General features: G+C 41.5%; 1 protein-coding gene across 2 annotated transcripts; it reads left to right on the forward strand.

The window, feature by feature from the left end:
- The first annotated feature begins 2,489 nt into the window (after window positions 1-2,489).
- Window positions 2,490-11,596, forward strand: HUS1 (HUS1 checkpoint clamp component). Of its 2 annotated transcripts, none has more exons than XM_014877246.2 (8): window positions 2,490-2,687; window positions 2,935-3,062; window positions 3,502-3,678; window positions 4,335-4,442; window positions 5,310-5,384; window positions 7,206-7,305; window positions 7,663-7,794; window positions 8,570-11,596. In XM_014877246.2, exons 1-8 carry the CDS (start codon window positions 2,636-2,638, stop codon window positions 8,650-8,652), a joined length of 855 nt encoding a protein of 284 aa, XP_014732732.1. In that variant the 5' UTR covers window positions 2,490-2,635; the 3' UTR covers window positions 8,653-11,596. The 2 variants fall into 2 exon arrangements, with proteins under 2 accessions (XP_014732732.1, XP_088024211.1); XM_088168085.1 differs by having other exon boundaries at window positions 2,547-2,776.
- The last annotated feature ends 6,440 nt before the right edge of the window (window positions 11,597-18,036 follow it).

An 18,036-nucleotide genomic window follows, 5' to 3' on the forward strand; every position in this document is an offset into this window, starting at 1 on the left:
AACAGAATCTAGAAAACAAGCTAGTGAACAAACTTCTATCCAGCTGTGTTTGTATTGCACAGCCTGGTTTTTGGTAGCAGGGAGCCACAGAGGGGCTTCTGTGAGAAGCTGCTGGAAGCTTCCACCATGTCCAGCAGAACCAGTCCCTGATGGCTCTGAAGATGGACATGCTGCTGGCCAAAGCTGGGCCTGTTAGAAATGACAATAACACCTCTGTGATAACATATTTAAGAAGAAAATCAAAACAAAGTGGTGTTGAAGTTTTAGTTCCATCCAGAGAAGAGGAGGAGGTGAGAACATGTGAGGGAAACACCATGGAGACACCAAGGTCAGTGCAGAAGGAGGGGCAGGAGGTGCTCCAGGTGCCAGAGCTGAGATTCCTCTGCAGGCTGTGGTGAGACCATGGTGAAGCAGCTGTGCCCCTGCAGCCCATGGGATCCACGGGGGATGCAGGGATCCACCCACAGCCCATGGGATCCACGGGGGATGCAGAGATCCACCCACAGCCCATGGGATCCACGGGGGATGCAGGGATCCACCCACAGCCCATGGGATCCACGGGGGATGCAGAGATCCACCCACAGCCCATGGGATCCACGGGGGATGCAGGGATCCACCCACAGCCCATGGGATCCACGGGGGATGCAGAGATCCCCTGCAGAGAGTTTATTTTACTTCTTATTATCCTCCTCTGATTTTGCTAGTAATAAATCCACTTTGTACCTCTAAGTCGAGCCTGTTTTGCCCTTGGAGTGTTTTCTCCCTGTCCTTATCTCAACTCATGAATCCTTTGTTAATTTTTTCTCTCCTCTGCCCAGCTGTAACAGGAGGGTGAGTGAGTGACTTTGACAGGTGCCTGGCATTTGGCCAGGGTCAAACCAGGAAACCATAGTCAAAGGCAGAAAAAGCAAATTATGTGGACCTGTTAAACTTTATGCAACACACGTGTATCAGGATGCCACAACTTGAAAGCAATTAGATAAAACTTTATTCCACAAATCCTGCTTAACCTTCATGTAGCAATCATTTCCCTAAAAGCAGTCTGGAACTGTGTCTGAAAGATGGAAAGTGTGTTGAACTGCAAAGTATAATGTGTGGGATTTCACACCATCAGGGCTTTACCTTCTGCAGCCACGTTTTACAAAACAAAAGGCTAATGAACCAGTATTTAATGAAAAAGTTGGAGATAATTCTGTTAGGTATAAGCTATTGTCCAAGTCTGAAGCTAAGACTGAACTCAGCTGCACCTAAGCTCTATCAGGAGTTTAGAAAGCAAGAGGGAACACTCTGAACTTTGTGATTCAACAGGTCAACAGTAGGGAAGAGTCTTCCCTATTCTTTTTTTGTTGTTGGTCTCTGCGTAGATCATTCTAAAATTATTCTAATTAGATTTTTCTTTGTATGTTTCATCCACGATGGAGTGAAACATGTCACTGAACTTTATGTCACACTTTTATAAATATATATTAACCCCACTTTTGCTAATGCCTTTCATGATGATTCTTTGAAGGACTCTGTGACAAATGGGTATAGTCGGAGGATCCTAGATAAGAATTTGTGACACTCTGCTGCACTGGTTTCTCTAAGAAAATCTTCAGCTTGTTTCCACGAAATTTACAAGGCCTAAGAGCAATACAAGCAGAGAATAACCTCTCCAGAAACTGTTGCTGTATCTGTCACTATGCAGACCCAAGGTTATTTCTTTACATTTTCTTCATAATGACTGCATTGAAAGAGAACATCAAGACACGTGAGCAGCATCTCAAGAATACTTCAAAATTAAATGTGAGAAAAGTAATTTAGCTGACCTGGGGAGCTTGCAGTGTGACAAAAGAACACCAGACAATCCTGACAGACCAAAAAAAGAACACTAGAAAATTGTCCCTGCAAATACTGTAGTTTTGAAGGACTGCAAGGGACCGCAATCATCAAGGCAAAGGATACCGTCTATAGGAAACAGGCATGCTGCACACTGACTAGGTAAAGCAAAGTTTTTCTTCACTTTCTATTTCCTTCAACTATTCCAACCTTTGCATAAATTCCTGTCCACCATGCACTAAGCCAGGAGCCTGACTACATGAGGTGCCCGGTTTGACAGAGAATATCCTTCCCAAAACACTTTCGGCTGCCCAGCGCCTTCTGAGCGGCCTGGCTGACAACGAGGCCGTGGAAAAACCCCTCACAAAGCTGTGGCTGACAACGGGGCCATGGAAAAACCCCTCACAAAGCTCTGTTCGCTCCACTTTCTAACTCGACTGTCGCTTTCCTTCCTCACCACCGCGTCCTGTGGGGCAGGGTCGGGGCTTGGCCCCTGCCAGGAGCTGATGGTGTCTGTTGCAAGCGCTCCCTTGGATGTGAAAAAGGAATTTCTCGACACATCGGGGCCGGGACCCATGCAGACGAATTCTCACGGAGGTTCCGGGGTGCATTTTCCAGCCAAGCCTTCCAGCGCGGACATCACCCACGGCCGCAGCAGCGGAAGGAAGCGCGGCCCACCGCTCCCAGACGCTGCCGATGGCGCCGCGCATGCGGGGAGCGGCTGCCATGGCCGCTGTCCCCGCCGGGCTGTTCGCGCTGAGGGGTCCCTCTCCCTGAGCCTGAGGGCCCTGCCGGCCCCTCGCCGCCCCTCGCCGCCATGCGATTTCGGGCTAAGATCGTGGATCTCGCCTGCCTTAACCACTTCAGCCGTGAGTGTGCCGGGGCAGGCTTGGAGGGCGGCAGAGTCTCGCTGAGCGGCTGGGGCCGGCTTTCTCGGGCAAAGGAAAGGGGAAGGGAGGTGAGGACCGCAGTCCTTTCCTGGGAGGAGGTGGCATGAGGCGCTTTCCTTCGCCCCGAAGGTGCAGCATGAGCGGAAGGTTTTTGTGTCCCGCAGAGGCCAGGGTGCATGGAGCGATCGCCGCTGTAATATCCTTCTTCCTTCCCTCCCTCCGGCAGGTATCGTTAACACAATCGCCAAGTTAGCCAAGACCTGCATCCTGCGCCTTACTGTCTGCAAGCTGTACTTCATCCTCTCCGATAAAGTAGCAAATGGAGGCGCCAGTATGTGGTGTGAGCTGAGCCAGGTGAGCCCAGGGAAGTTCCGTAGCCACATGTTGAAAACAGAGCATGCAATTTTGGTTTGATGTACGAGGTGTCTCTTGTTGCCCTCACCTTCGATGTGCCAGGTCTCTCAAGGTCTGTCTGGTTGCATGGGTGTTTCAGGTTGGATATTTCCTTTACCTTGATTGTCACTTCAATGTAAAGCTTCAGTGTGTGCTGGCCCACGTGGAAACGGGAAAGCATAACTCACAGTCTCACAGATTGATTAGGTGTTAGGGGAGGACATTAATTGGTGTAGTCTGAGGCCATGAGTCTTCATGGTTTTGTAGCCTGTTGTGATTACTCGGGTGATCCCAGGCAGAGGAGAGTTTCTGCTGTACACATGCAGTTCTAAGCTTAAGGTCTGACAATTAAAACTTGCTCCTCTTGTTTGCTTTATTTCCCAACTTTCAAAAATTGTAGGGGAATTTCTTCGACGAATTTCAGATGGAAGGAGTAGCTGCAGAGCATAATGAAATCTATTTAGAGTTGGTGCCTGAGAACCTGTCAAGAGCATTAAAAACTGCCCAGAATGCTAAGGCAGTGAAGATCAAGTTGACTAATAAACACTGTCCCTGTCTCAGTGTTGCTGTGGAGCTAGTAAGTGCAACCATGCTTTCACATTCATTATTAAGAAAAAATTTTTTAAAAATTAGTGCTTTTCTAAGATCAAAGGGTAATATTTGGTTTAATTCTAGAAAACTAAAGAAACATTGTGCCATTTTCCATTTCACAAGTCTTTCTTGCCATTATGGTTGGTAGCATACAGCTAAACCAGCTTTGTATTTTCCAAAAGGCAAGGAGGAGGTGGAGGAAGAAAAAAAGCTATGTTATTGAAACAACTTTTTCTAATGTCTGCTTTTCTCCATTCCTTTATCCTCTGTATCTTCTCTGGATTATTGCCTTTTCATTGAAGCCATTAGGTGAAGGAGGTTTCAGTGTTTGGCTCTGTGTTTTGCCTTTGTTTTTCCTGATTTTGTATGCTGACTTCTGATTCTTTTGTTGTTGTTAACTCTGCTGGTTCACCTCTTCAGCTCTAAGGATAGCTTATAGATACACTAGTGACTGATTCATCACAAATCCTTCCTCATTCATAAGGACAACCCACTTAAAAGCATATTGATAGGAACTGAGGGAAAACTGGAACTGAGTGTGGGGCATGTAGTTATAGCATTTCCCAGAGTGGCTCTGAAAAATTTAAATTTAGAATTCCAGTCTTGTGTTTAACTGCAAGAGCATCCTCTTTTTCCCTCAAGCCATCCTTATCAAGCAGCAGCAGGATTGTGACACATGACATTCCTGTGGGAGTTATTCCTAGAAGAATGTGGAATGACTTCAGAGAGCCCAGTGTGCCGGACTTTGATGTAAGCCTCTGTTTTTATATTCCCTAATGAAAGGGGAGTTTGCAAGTGGAATGGTATTGCTACAGAGTATACTACTGGTAGAGTTTGGAAGGGAGTTGAAAGGAAAGAGGGAAGACTGGAGGCTACAGTTTTGGAGGGGTATGGAACATGGCTTCTATCCTGACAAGAGAGCCCAGAACCTATGGAAACAGAGCAGGTGATTGCCAATTGCTTCTGTGATGTTCACAGCAAAGGAAGGGAGGAGAAAAGGACTCGCATGGCTTTAGTCTGGGGCACCTTTAAACCACACAAGTTTAGACTGTTTCAGCTGTTTAGGTGCCACATGGCCAACTAATCTGTTCTTTCTGAAATTTATGGCCTATCTGGCAGAGTTAAAGATATACGTGTTTCCTCCTGACTTATATATCCTCTCAATATCCTTTTTGACTTTTAGCAGAGTTGCAAGGAAAGGTCCTTGTACAAATGTGCTATTTGAGGTTATAGATGTCTGTTACCTCTATAGATAAGAGTATTTAGATTCTGAAGGCATGCAAGAAGAAACTTGAAGTATTGTGTTCTTTTATTTCAGATTTACACTGCTGCAGTTCCAGCAATTACTGCAGTATAATGGGAATCTTGTTCTTTCCTTTTTGGCTGTAGTAATTGACTATCTAGGAACAAAAATGTTCATATGAGAATCTGATCTGCAAAAACATGCCTCTGTTTTGAACAGAGACTTGGAATATTATGTCTGGAACAATTGCTAGAATGATGACCTGAAAGCCATAGATAACTCAGTCCAAACTAAGATAGAATTGAAAGTATAAATAAATGTGTCCCAATCACATCTGAAATACTTGTGTAAATGCAGTTCTTACGTATTCCCAGGTCAGTATTTACCTACCAGCGCTGAAAACAATGAAGAGTGTTGTGGAAAGAATGAAGAATCTCAGCAATTTCATTGTAAGTTAAGGCACTTAAAGCCCATGTGCTACAGATGTTATTTCATGAGGGACACAACACGTTGTCAAAACTGGTGCTGCCACATTATCTTATTTTGAGATGAGTTAAACATTGAAATCAAGGCCTGAATCCTGTGTAAAGGCCGAAAAGAACGATGGGATTTATTTTACTGAAGAGCTTTTCCTGAGCTTCTCGGGAAATTATGCTCTTTGTACTAAATCCATACACGAAAGAAAGAACATGGCATTGTGTTGCTACAAGCCACTCTTTATAGCTGGTAAGAAATGACAGTCCTTCAGAAATCTAGCTGCAGACTTTCCAGGTTATTTCATTAAGGAAATGCCTGTTAAGTGAGCGTTGTGTTAGGTGTCTGTGAATGAACTTTAGGTAAACTTGATGTAGGGTTTCAAGGAAATTGTGCTAATAGCCCCCAGATGGCACACTGTGCTTTTGACTGAAGGTTGGATTTGCAGTCTACCCTGGATTTCCAGAGTGCTGATGGGCCTTTTAATTGAAAGAAGCCCTCTACAGTTGGACAGAAAAGGGTTTTATTTAGATGTTTTTGTTCACAGTCACCCTAATTGACTGATATGAAAGTCAGTAAGTGTAGAGCTTTGGAATAATTTGGGTTTGATGCTGTTCATACCAGTTTTGATAAATAGGAAATCTTCTGTTAACTAAGAGTCCTGAAATTGGAACAGTTTTGTTTTTTCAAGACTTGGAAGAGTTGTGAGATTACCCGGAGTTACTGGCAGTTATGCAACTGGAAGTCATCCTGCAAATACATGTCAAACTCTTTTCTTTTGTGAGATTTTTTGGGGGGCTTTGTTTTTACTTTCTTTCCTTCTCCCATGTCCTTGGTGGATATGCTTACACAAAATCGAGCACAGTACTTTTGTTTGTGGAGCTAAGGCTCTTTCTCAGACAGGAGAGTTGTATGATGGGATTGAATTTATACTAAGTGCCTTGATTTCATGCTGTTAGAGAACAAAAACATTAAGTGTCACAATTAATTATTTTTGCAAGATGCGTCCTGGTAATAAAACTGGTCAAGATCAATGCTGTAAAATGGGTCTAGAAGCAATTTCTGATAGTACTTGTCCATCATTTGGGAGCTTAACATCTCTATTCTGTACAAGATTCTGGTCGCAGTGCAAGTTTAGTTGGTTTTTTTTTAATTACCGAGAATTCATCTAAACACAGAAATAAAGTGCTTAGTTGTGCTTTAGGAATCCTCTGATCTGCTTGGGATTTGTGTAAGACCATATATAATCTCCTTCCAGCTTTCAGGATGGAATTTGAAAGCTTTTAGCACTTTTCCAGGACTTCTGTCAGTTCAGAGTCCTTAGAGTTACTGATCTGATCCAGCTGTTGTCTGTTTTAAATTTTTGAAAGCAGCACTGTCAGCTCCCAGAGCATCCCATTTTCTGTGTGTGTCATATAGACTGTGTAGGTGCCTTTCTATTTGTTGAATGGAAATTCAGGAATCTTTGCATTTCTTCAGCTTCAGTCTCGTATTTCTGAAGCCTTTTCCTCAGCACATGAACTTCCCAAAGCTAATACTTGTTCGAAAAGTACTGGAGAGCAATTAAATTTCTTTATTTTCATAACTTCTGAAAGTTTGGTCTAGAATAATTCACATGGCAATGGTGAGAAATGCATTTCATAGCTGAACATTCAAATGTTCAAGCAATTTTCAGAAAGTATGGTTGACTTGCACTGAAGTACTCCTGGAATCTTGTATTTGAACAAAACCAAACTGTATTCTTCTGTAATTCTGCAGTGTGAAAGTGGGTTGTCTAAAATTGAGATTGATTGCAGGTGATTGAAGCAAATTTGAGCGGTGAAATGAACTTGAAAATAGAAACTGACTTAGTATCGGTAACAACACATTTTAAAGACCTGGGAAATCCTCCCTGGGGTAAGTTTCCCTGTTACCTCTTGTATCTGTCTGATCTTATTACTGAAGTGTGTTGCTTGTAACAGTACTTACCTTTTGTTCTTTAGGAAATAGCATCAAGTACTTTGAAGTCTTCAAATGAAATCTTAAAGGAAAAAGTAGCCAGTGGAGTGTCTGTTTCATGTTTGGGGTGGTGGTGGGGAACCTCTTCCATTATTCTTGACAGTTTGGTAAGGAAACTGGGCTTTCTTTTCCTTGCACTGTTCTGAAAAGCAAGCCATTTGAGTTCCAGCACTTCAGCAGTTTTCAGGTGTGTCCTTATGGGTGTTGAAATTGCATTTTATGTTTGGACTAAGTGTTTCGCCTTTACACTTTTAGCATCAGAGGATGGATGTCAAAGTTCTGCTCAAGGCAGAGATCCGGAAAGTATGGCTGAAGTATGCATAGACATCAAGAAGCTGCAGCAGCTGCTTGCTGGACAGCAGGTCAATCCTACAAAAGCATTGTGCAGTAAGTTCAACAGCTCTGCTTGTGAATTCCAGTTAAGTAGGGATGTTTGTCATACTTAGTCTCAGCAGAATACCATATCTTCTGTTTGTCTGAAAGTCAACTATTTTTACTGTACCTGAGCACTTCTAATATTTACATTTTTAGGCAGTAAGATTCAGGTCCTAGGCATTTGAGGAAGAAAAATAAAATAAGTCAGGCCCTTTTAAAGCTAAATACTCAGACCCACTAATCATGTGTGTTGTCTTTGTTTTGAAGTTGTTACTAATTTTTATTATTTTTTTGAGATCCTATTTTTGGAAAGTCTTAAAGCCTCTAGCTTCTAACAGAGAAATTAGAATTTACTGGTATGTTTTTTTGGTTGGGTTTTTTCCTTTGCATGCTTTCTCACTCTGATTGTAATACTAAAATGCTTTTTATACAGCTAGTGTTTCTAGCAGAAGTTTCTGCAGGGGTTTATATCCTAGTTTTATAACTCTGTGTGCTTTTCATGAGAACATCTGTTTGTTATGGTTTAGTACAGATGCTAAGAATTTCCCAAGGAAGATTTAAATAATGGGTATAGCATTACAAACCTATACACTATACTTTTTTTGATAACATCTTTCATAAAGTATTAATGCTTCACAGACTCTCAAGGATTTAAATTGTTCAGTTACCCTTCTGTCAGAAGTGATGGAAGCATTATTCTTATGGTGACGTCTTTAAAAGATGTAAATTTTAAGTATTTTTCCTGCCTTAAGGTGATTTGTGTTTTAATTTTTTTTCCTCCTTATAGATATTGTACGTAAAAGAATTGTCCACTTCATCTTGCTCCATGAGGAGGTTTCACTTCAGTATTTTATACCAGCAGTTGCCTGAATGTTTTGGAATTTTGGTCATTTTCCAACTTGAGGCCTCTTCCATCAAGTCTGAAATCTTTCCTACGTTGCTGGAGTATTTTGATGTGAAACACTGTTAGACACAGCCTTCACATGGACATTATTCAAATATTTATGAAAGTATTCAAAATACCTCCTCATCCAGACAGACATTTTTGTGAAGAATTATATGCTATGAAAGACACAATGCTGGGAAGCGTTGGTTATGTCTTTCTCTTAGGAGGAGCAAGACTGAAATTTGCCTTACCCACAGCTCAAAGCATTCCAAAAGCACACTCAGTTAAATACTTCAGTCTCCATAAAAGACTAAAGGTAGAATTCACCTCTGGAGCTGCTGCTGTGTGTATTCAGTATTGAGCAATGCAATCCAAGTTAAGGGATCTCTGAGCAAGCTATCATACCTCCATGAAACTGGAGAGCCTTCTGGAGGGTTGCCAGATTGGTATTTGCCTGGACAAGTATTCACAGCCCTCCTGAAGTGGTACGGAATTGAATTCTGTTCCTTTAGAAATCTTTTGATTAGACTTGCTCCAACATACCTCAGTAGTTCTGTTTGTGCTTACTCTTTGTTTACCTCTTGGCCTGAGAGAACGAACAAAACAGTCTGGATTACTTTGTTAATGTGAGCCGTGAAAATCCCTGTGTACAGAATGAATATCATATGAGGACATGCATGAGAACAGCAATTGGTGTGAAATAAAGAACAAGTTATCTGTGGATCACATTTTTTCCCTTTCCAGATAGAAAACATTGTACAACCTGTGTGTCATGGTGTTAGACATGGTGAGATTCCATCTAGGCTCTCATACCAAGCAGTCAAGAGCATGACTAAATTTCACTCATGGGAGTGCTGCCCCTGCTTCTACCTCTTAGTTATTTTCTCTGGTCTTTTCCTTCTTAGTCCATGTGCAATTTATTTGTTATCCTGGCATGTTCCACATAGCCTTTGATTGTTTTAGTGATTGAGTTTATGCTGCCAAATGAGACTGGGAGTTTCTTCTAGAAAGTTACTTGTCATGGTCAGAAGTGCTGGGGTTTTGATTGTTTTATTTTGTTTTTTTTCAAGGGGCATTGACAATGGGATCAATGAATCTTTTGTTCATGGAGATGCAAATGCTCAACAGAAGGCTGAAGGAAAGGCAGTGCCAGTGAGAAGATAGACTAGACTTGCAGTGAGGGGTGTGTTGATTGACTTTCTATAGGTCTTTCTACCTACTCCCTCTTTGTTCCTCCCTGCTCTCCCTTGCCCTATACGTTGCTTCAACAGTTGTTTTATTTCCACCCACTGAATGCAACATTCTGAGGTACGCATCTGTTTGCTAAGTCCCATTTTGCCTGTGTTGTGAGTTGACTTCGGTAAGCCACTCACTCACTCACACCTGGTGGGATGGGGAAGAGAATTGGAAGGCTAAAAGTGAAAAAATTAATGAGTTAAGGGCAGCTTAATAGGCAAAGTAAAATACAGAATTCATTCACTACTTACTGTGAACGTCGGTGTTCACCACTCCGAGGAAAGCAGGGCTCCATCGTGCTTAACACTTACTTGGGAACACAGACTGCATAACTCCAAATACCCTTCCTTCTTTTCCCTAAGATGAATGTGATGCTGTATGATACGGATATCCCTCTGGTCAGCTGGGGTCAACTGTCCCAGCTGTGTCCCTACCAGTTTTTTGTGCAGTGTGCTAGTGGGGCAGTGTGAGAGTAATGCCTTGGTGCTATATAAATGCTGCTCAGCAATAACAAAAACATAGCTGTGTTATCAACACTGTTCTGGTCATCAATCCAGAATGTATGAGCTGCTTGAAGAAAACAAATTATATCACAGCGAAAACCAATGTAGCCTGCTGTTTCTTGATAGCCCAACAATTACTGTGATCAGATATTTTTGGTTCTTTTTTTTTTTCTGGTTACAGAAAAATCAGTCAATCTATCAGGGTTTATATCTGTGTTTGCCTCCTTTGTTTTCTTTTTTTTTAATCCACTATAGGATGTGATCAATCAGATAACCATGGAATTAATATTCTAACACTCTGGTACAGATGACTTCTAAAATACCTACATCACTTTTGTGTCCCTTGGTGTCCCTTCAAGTTTTTAGTTTCCTTCTCCTAACCCGTTTTTTGGCATGGTATGGACACTTAGAACCCTCTCTTGTTTTTCTTGCTTTTTGGTTACTTACGTTACTGATCTTTATGCTGTATTTGTCAAAGACTTTGCATATAGTCTGATTTTCTTAATGTCGCAGCAGTTAAAAAAGAATGACATTTTGATTAGAAAAATAAAACGCTAGAGGGTGCTAAAGAGCTGTGGAAAAATGTATTACTCTGCATTCCTAAGAAAAAGCTGGGAACAAGGTGAGAGGGTTGCAGGGGCAGATTGCCAGTGACTAAAAACAGGACTGAAATTATTTCAACACTGTATGCTATGGAAAAAATACTGTTTCCAGAGCAGGCATCATGAATGATCCAATTAAAATAATTTAGGCATAGAGTCAGAGATATGTTGCACACAGATTAAGTGCCTAAATAGCTTATGTGATCTGGACTTAAATACCTCTGCTTCAGTTCTTCGTATGTAAAACAAGAACCTTTCTACTATACAGCTGGGTGCAATATGTGATAAATAAATGCGTGAAGGATTTCTAGTACACTTGGCTTGTCTGATACAAGCTTAAATTTAAATTCTAGCCTTATTAATGCAGGGCCATCTTTATGTCAGGGAAACAGACTATATTAGTGTGTGTGGGCTAGTACTATAAATGTTTGGCTCTTCTTTCTTTAGACTGGTAATATGCAAGTGTTCAACTCTTACTTATGTAATAATTAATCTTCCGTTTTGTGATTTTGTGATTCACGACAATCTGAAGCACAATTTATTGCAGTTCATTAAAGGAGTGTTGGACTTTCCCGCTTTTCATACCAGATCATTGACTAGTTGTTTTTTCTTAACACTTAACAGATGTGTATTTTATGAACTTTAATGGTTACTGTCATGTCATAGCTATGGAAGAAGCCAAATTGGAGATGATTGCCTTCTGCAATGGGATATCTGACTGGATAAATGAAGGGAGAGCAGTGAATATGGTCTTCTTGGGCTTCAGCCAGGCTTTTGACACTCTGTGCCTTGACATTCTGATAGGCAAGCTCAGGAAATGTGAGCTGGATGAGCAGATGGTGAGGTGGATTGAGAATGGGCTCTATGGCAGGTCTCTAGAGGCTTGTGATCAATGGTACAGGGTCCAGCTGGAGGGCTGTGGTGTCCCCCAGGTGTAAGCACTGGATCCAGAAGTGGCCAATACCCCAGAATGTTGTGCTGTCGTTCAGAAGAATCTGGACAGGTTGGAGACGTGTTCAGAGAGGAACCCTCTGAAATTCATCAAAGGCAGGAGCAGGGTCCTTCACCAGGGGAGAAAGAGCTGCATGCACCAGTACAGGCTGGGGCTGAGTTGCTCTGAAGCAGCTCTGGAGAAGTGGGTCATGGTATGCAATAATCTGTCCATAAGTCAGCAGTGTGCCCTTATGTCAGAGAGCCACTGGTAGCTTGGGGTGCATTAGGGACTGTGTCCAGGAGGTCATGAGAGGTGATCCTGCCTCTCTGCTCAGTCCTGGTGAGTCCACATCTGGAGTGTTGTGACCAGTTCTGAGCTCCTGGAGCAATTCCAGAGGAAGGCATTGAAGATGAGGAGAGTACTGGAGCACCTTGTTCATGAGGAGAGCCTGAGGGAGCTGGGACTCCTCTTTAGGCTAGAGGAGAGCAGACCGAAAGGAGATTTTTTCAATGTCTGAAGTATATGAAGGGAGGACATCAAGAGGTAGGACCAAGGCTCTTCTTGGTCATGAGCAACAGGATGAGAAGCAGTGGGCAGAAACTGGAACATGGGATGTTTCACCTGAACAGGGGAAGGAACCTCTTCTGAGCACTGGAATAGGCTGTCCAGAGAGGTTGTGGAGACTCCTTCCCTGGGGGTATTCAAAAGCCACCTGGACAAACTCCTGATTAACATGATCTAGGGAGCCCTGTGTGAGCAGGGAGATTGAGCTAGGTGTCCCACTGTGGTCTCTTCCAGCCTTACCCATTCTGTGATTCTGTGATCCCTGCAAAGCTTGTTTCCCCCAGAGGTCTTTTGGTTTTGCAGAGTCAGAGATTCCAGAGCATTTTGGACAGGAGGGATGCATTCAGTAGTGTGGAAGTAGGAGACCTGGAACACGTGAAACACATTCTTTCCTTCATTCTAGTCTGTAGATACCTTTTTTCCGATCCTACTTGGGGAAAATGTTTAAGAAAGTAGAGATAGGGAAGACCACTGCGGTTTATTAAATCTCCACCATAGAGTATGTCAGCCATGATGGCTCCAAGTCTTTCCAGAAATAATTCTCAGAGTATTCTCTTCTTTGCCTGCTTCATGTAATGCATCTGAGCTGCAGCCCTCCAGGCAGGGATAGCAGCAGCTATAGCATCAGGTCTTGAGACACAGAATAGAAAAACAAAGTGTCCTCTATCTGCAAGTGATGCTGTTAAAGGCAATTTTGGGGTTTTTGTTGGTTTTTTGTTTGTTTGTTTCTCAGGGAACCGTAGTCTTTGCTGCGATGCTTTTCTGTCTGCCTTATAATCCCTCTGTCTCTGGGAGATAGGCAAGACGTCTTAAACTTACTCTATATGTATCATATCATGCGTCTTCAGTACAGTTTCTGTGAGTTGAGCTTCCATTCTGAGTCTTTGAACGTTTCCCCTTGCAAATTCACCGAGTCCTTCAGGTTAAAGACTCAATGCATGAAAATCTGTAAGTTTCCATGATTGAAATTACAATTGGTATCAGATGGACAGCACAGAAGACAGTTGTCCTAGGGTGACTTTATGATGCTTGTATCCCCAATCATCTGTTCTGTTTATGCTGGATATTAGTTCTGCACCTTTAAGACTGGTTCCGAGAGCGAAGCGGGGGAGAAGAAGCGCGGAGTTTGTTTGCAGAAGCTGCGCTCACTCCCCCGCATTCCTCGCTCTCTCTCCGTGTCTTCAGCACGGACAGGCAGTAGGAGAGAGCTCTCCTTTGCTTTTAGTTAGTTTTTTTTAGCTAGTTGAGGCAAAGAAGTTCCCTGGACTGTGACTTTTCTTTTTCTTGGAACCAATTAGCCCTGCTCCGGACTGAAAACCCAGAAGAGCACCAGGAGCACCTGTGTCCCACCGGGACCCGGGACGCGGCATTTTCCAGTGCAGGAGGAAAGTGAGCGAGCCGAGCTGCACCCCACGACAAGAACTTTCTGAATTTGCCATCCCTTCAGGACAGAGAGAGGTTTTATTGTTTAATATTATGCATTTTTAATGCTTCTGATGCTATGCTATGCTTATGCATATTTTATATTTTACTTATTAAATAAACAGGATTTTTCTACTTTTCTCCAAGGAAATCTTTTCCCGAACCAGTTGGGAGAAGGGCCGCTTAAATTTGCTTTCTAGAAAAGATCACTTCAGAATTTCCTCCCAAATTTGTCTCAAACCAGGACAATAAGGAAAGGCAGATAGAAGATTGGCCCACTAGAGGAGAAATGAATTATTAACTCCCTCAAGTATGGTATATGTTGCTAGAGTTGTTAATATTTTAATATGAGATGCCCACAAAAAGTTATTTCCTTCATTCTGCAATAGCCTGGTAGTTGCAAGGCATGAATATATTTACAGAGAGGACAGAGGAGGCTGCAGAGACCTTATTCACTTGGATTTTTCTTTTACACAAAACCACTTTCTCACAACTAGACTAGTTGACAAATGAACTTTTATCTGGTTCAATTGCACTGGTGCAATGGAAATCTCATTACATGCAGACAAGGCGCTCCATCTGATCACCACTACTGTAGGCTTGAAGTAGAGAGAAGTAATCCCTCTCTGCAGGTATTTTATGTCCTCAAACTCTAAACATCTGTACAATATATGTGTAGGGTGTTGGTTTTTCAAAGAACTTCAACACATTCTCTTTTCTAGCTCAATTAAAATGTATGCTTATGAAATCCATTGATTTTCATAAGAATTAAGGAAAATTTCAAGTTAAGGACTAATTTATTGCCAGTCTGGATATTTTAGCAATTAAGATCCTGAATACTTCAGCAACATAAATGTCAACATAATTTTTGACATTTCCCTCATTTTTTAACTGCAAACCACACACACTTGACTAAATGGATTTTACCACATATTGATGACACTTTTTAAAGAGGTTTTGAACGATTAATAAAATATTGGAAAAAGTTTTATTTCATTATTAATGTATAGAAGGATTGTTGTTTTAAAGCCAAAGAGAAAATCTCATAGAAGTGGAAACAAATATTTTCTGCTGCTGTCCTTCTCCATCTTTAGGCCAACATGTCACTACTTCTAAGATCCACACTCCCACTCAAAAAAAACCCCAACCAACCAACCAACCAACCAACCAACCAACCAACCAACCAACCAACCAACCAACATCCTGCATCTTCTCTACATGCAGAAAGTTTTGTGTCCTAGGTTTGTGCTATACTATTGCAGTCCTGTCAGTGGAATAATTAATCACAAATTTCTCACTGCTAAATTAAATCAGACGTCTTTGTTATGCAGTGAGTTAGAGTGAGGCTGTGAATGTCGTCTTCCTATTGCTGGCAGTTTTTACATTTGTTGAATTCAGTAAATCATTTCTTAGACAATGGAAGGAAGTAGCTGTTAAAACCTGGGAGAAACCTAATCTTCTGTTATAAAAAGTGATTTATGCTAGCAAGACCAAGCCCACCCCCAAAAGCAGGATGCAGTTCACATGCTGGTAGTGTAATTTGGTGATTATCTATTGTATTCCTTGCTGATCAGGTGACTTTTGTCTATGGATAGGTTTGCTTTCTGATGAACTGTCTTTATCCTGGAAGGAACTCTGAGAGTTTTTGGGGTTTTTTTTCCACTATATGCACTACCAACACAGTTAACAGGAAGGAAAACAATATATGAAAAAAAGAAGCAAGCTGCTTTCTCTCACTTTCACATTCTTGTATGTCCTTTTATTTAGCACTACAAGTCTCGTACTTCTGCCTGATTCTGAAAGCTAAAATGTCATTATGACCCATGCTGTGCTGTAATTTATGATGCCATTATTTGCCATGTCTTTTCTTTCTGCAGTTAATTGTCATGGTTTTAGATACAAGATTTATTTCTACTTGTGATCTTAAATGGAATCATAGAATTATGTTCTTTTTAAGTTCGGCAAAGACCTCTATGATCATGAAATCCAGCTATTAACCTATCACTGCAGTGTTCACCACTAAACCACATCCCCAAGTGGCACATGCACACACCTTTTGAACACTTCCAGGGATGGTGATTCCACACTTCCTTGGGCAGCCAATTCAGTGAAGAGGTTTTTGCTAATATCCAATCCAAACCTCCACAGTACAATTTGAGACCGTTTGCTCTCATCCTGTCACTTGCTACCCAGGAGATGAGACCAGCCCCTGCACCTCCTTATGGTAGTTTTAGGCAGTGATAAGCTGCCCCACAGCTTGCTTTCTCCAGGTTAAATACCTCAGCTCCTTCAGCCATTCTTCCTAAGACTTGTGCTCCAGACCCTTCACCAGTTTTGTTGCCCTTCTCTGGACATGCTCCAGCACCTCAATGTCTTTTTTGTAGTGAGGAGCCCAGAGCTGGACACACGATGCGAGTACTCTCTGACTGCAGACAAACGATCCCTGCCCTCGTTCTGCTGGCCACACTATTTCTGGTACAGGCCAGGATGCCATTGACCTTCTTGGCCACCTGGACACGACCTGGCTTGTATTCAGCTGCTATTGAGCAACACCTGCAGGGCCTTTTCCACTGGACAGCTTTTCCAGCCACTCTTCCCACTCTGCATAGGGTTGTTTTTACTCAAGTGTGGGACCTGGCACTTCAACTTGTCGATCCTCATACAATCCAATTTCTTGCATAGAAGTGTGTGCTTGCATTTCATTAAATGTAATCCAGCTTTTTAACAAGGAGACCCTTTCAGTGTAGGCAATTTTTTTTTTCCTGAATTCATAAAGTGTATGTTGATCCCACATTTTGTTGGATTCTATTGTGCCTGTGTTTTGATTGTCTGTGTTTTGTCAGCTTCTTTTTTGAACTGGAGTGTTTTTTCCTGAGGTAAAAAGACCAAAATCATCAAACTACTTTTGTTGAGATCCTCTTTCCAGGATGAAGGGAGCTTCTGCAGTTGTGACTGTATCACAAAAACACCTTGAATCTGGGTAACTGTACAGGAGCTTTTGTACTACAGAAGTTAAATGAATTATATTTTTTTTGTTTGGCTATTGAAATAGCTTCTAGAGGGAAATTCTATTCAGTTTATTTTCGTTACAAAAATGCAAGCTACACAAAAAAGCTAAATTAGTGGTGGAGGTTGAGGGAAGACTGGTGGGGCCTGGTTGAAATTTTTATAAACACAGTAATTACAGAGAGACAGGGATTTCCAGCCCAATATAAATAGCTGAGACAGAATCAAAGTTCTTGTAAATTTGTTCTCCTTTCCTTAAAATGTACATTGTGTTTTGCAGCTGAAAAACCTACTTCAAAAGTGACTGCTTCAATGTGCTGACTGTTTTCACATTTTAACAAACTCATTATACTGGTGTCAATAAACAGCTACTGTTGATTTGATTAATATTTGATTAATACTAAATGTTTGAAGATGTCATAAAACTCAATTTATATAGAAAAGTATGAAATGTTGCCCATAAGTGAGAAAGCATTCCACAGTGTTCCCCTGTATACTCTTTGATAGAAAGAAATACCAGATTATTACATACCTCTGAAAAAATGAGACAAATTATGGTTCTTCTTCCTAAGACCAAGGAGCAGTTCCCCAAAATGTCCAATCCATCAAAATTTAAAATTTTATTTTTATACTTAGTTTTTGATAGAAGTTTATTACATCTATTTTAAGGGACTGTCTTGGCCTTGTCTGATGGGCTTCAAGTAACCATTTTTGACTGCAATTCCTAGTCAAAGCAAATGCCCTTTGTATCTGCTACATGCTGTTGCCAGAGTGGTTCAGCTTCTCTTCAAAGACCTAAGGCCTTGGAAAGGCCTGGAAAGACACTTTCAGTTCTTTCTGTGGTTTTGTTCAAAAGGCATTAAGTTTGTAACAGCTGCTAAACTATTTCAGGAAATAGCTATTTCTACTGTACTTTATTATTTTTGATGCATCCACACAGCCACCCAAGAATAATTGCACCAGCACAAAAGAAGTAATACATAGTTATAATCTGTATTTTGATGGCAATTGCACAATTTCTAAAGAATTACATAAATTTCTTTTAATGTAATTTCTACAGCACAAATTGGGCAAAAACTTACAGGACTGAATATGAATAGC

The sequence above is a fragment of the Sturnus vulgaris genome, chromosome 1 (genome assembly GCF_052056855.1).
Source record: "Sturnus vulgaris isolate bStuVul1 chromosome 1, bStuVul1.hap1, whole genome shotgun sequence".
Classification (NCBI taxonomy): Eukaryota; Metazoa; Chordata; class Aves; order Passeriformes; family Sturnidae; genus Sturnus; species Sturnus vulgaris.

What these genes read in the sequence shown, in the direction of transcription:
- HUS1 (XM_014877246.2), top strand. Translation starts at nt 2,636, where the DNA reads ATGCGATTTCGGGCTAAGATCGTGGATCTCGCCTGCCTTAACCACTTC. An exon ending in TGTGGTGTGAGCTGAGCCAG is followed by an intron (nt 3,063 to 3,501) that starts GTGAGCCCAGGG and finishes CAAAAATTGTAG; the next exon opens with GGGAATTTCTTCGACGAATT. An exon ending in CCAGTGTGCCGGACTTTGAT is followed by an intron (nt 4,443 to 5,309) that starts GTAAGCCTCTGT and finishes ACGTATTCCCAG; the next exon opens with GTCAGTATTTACCTACCAGC.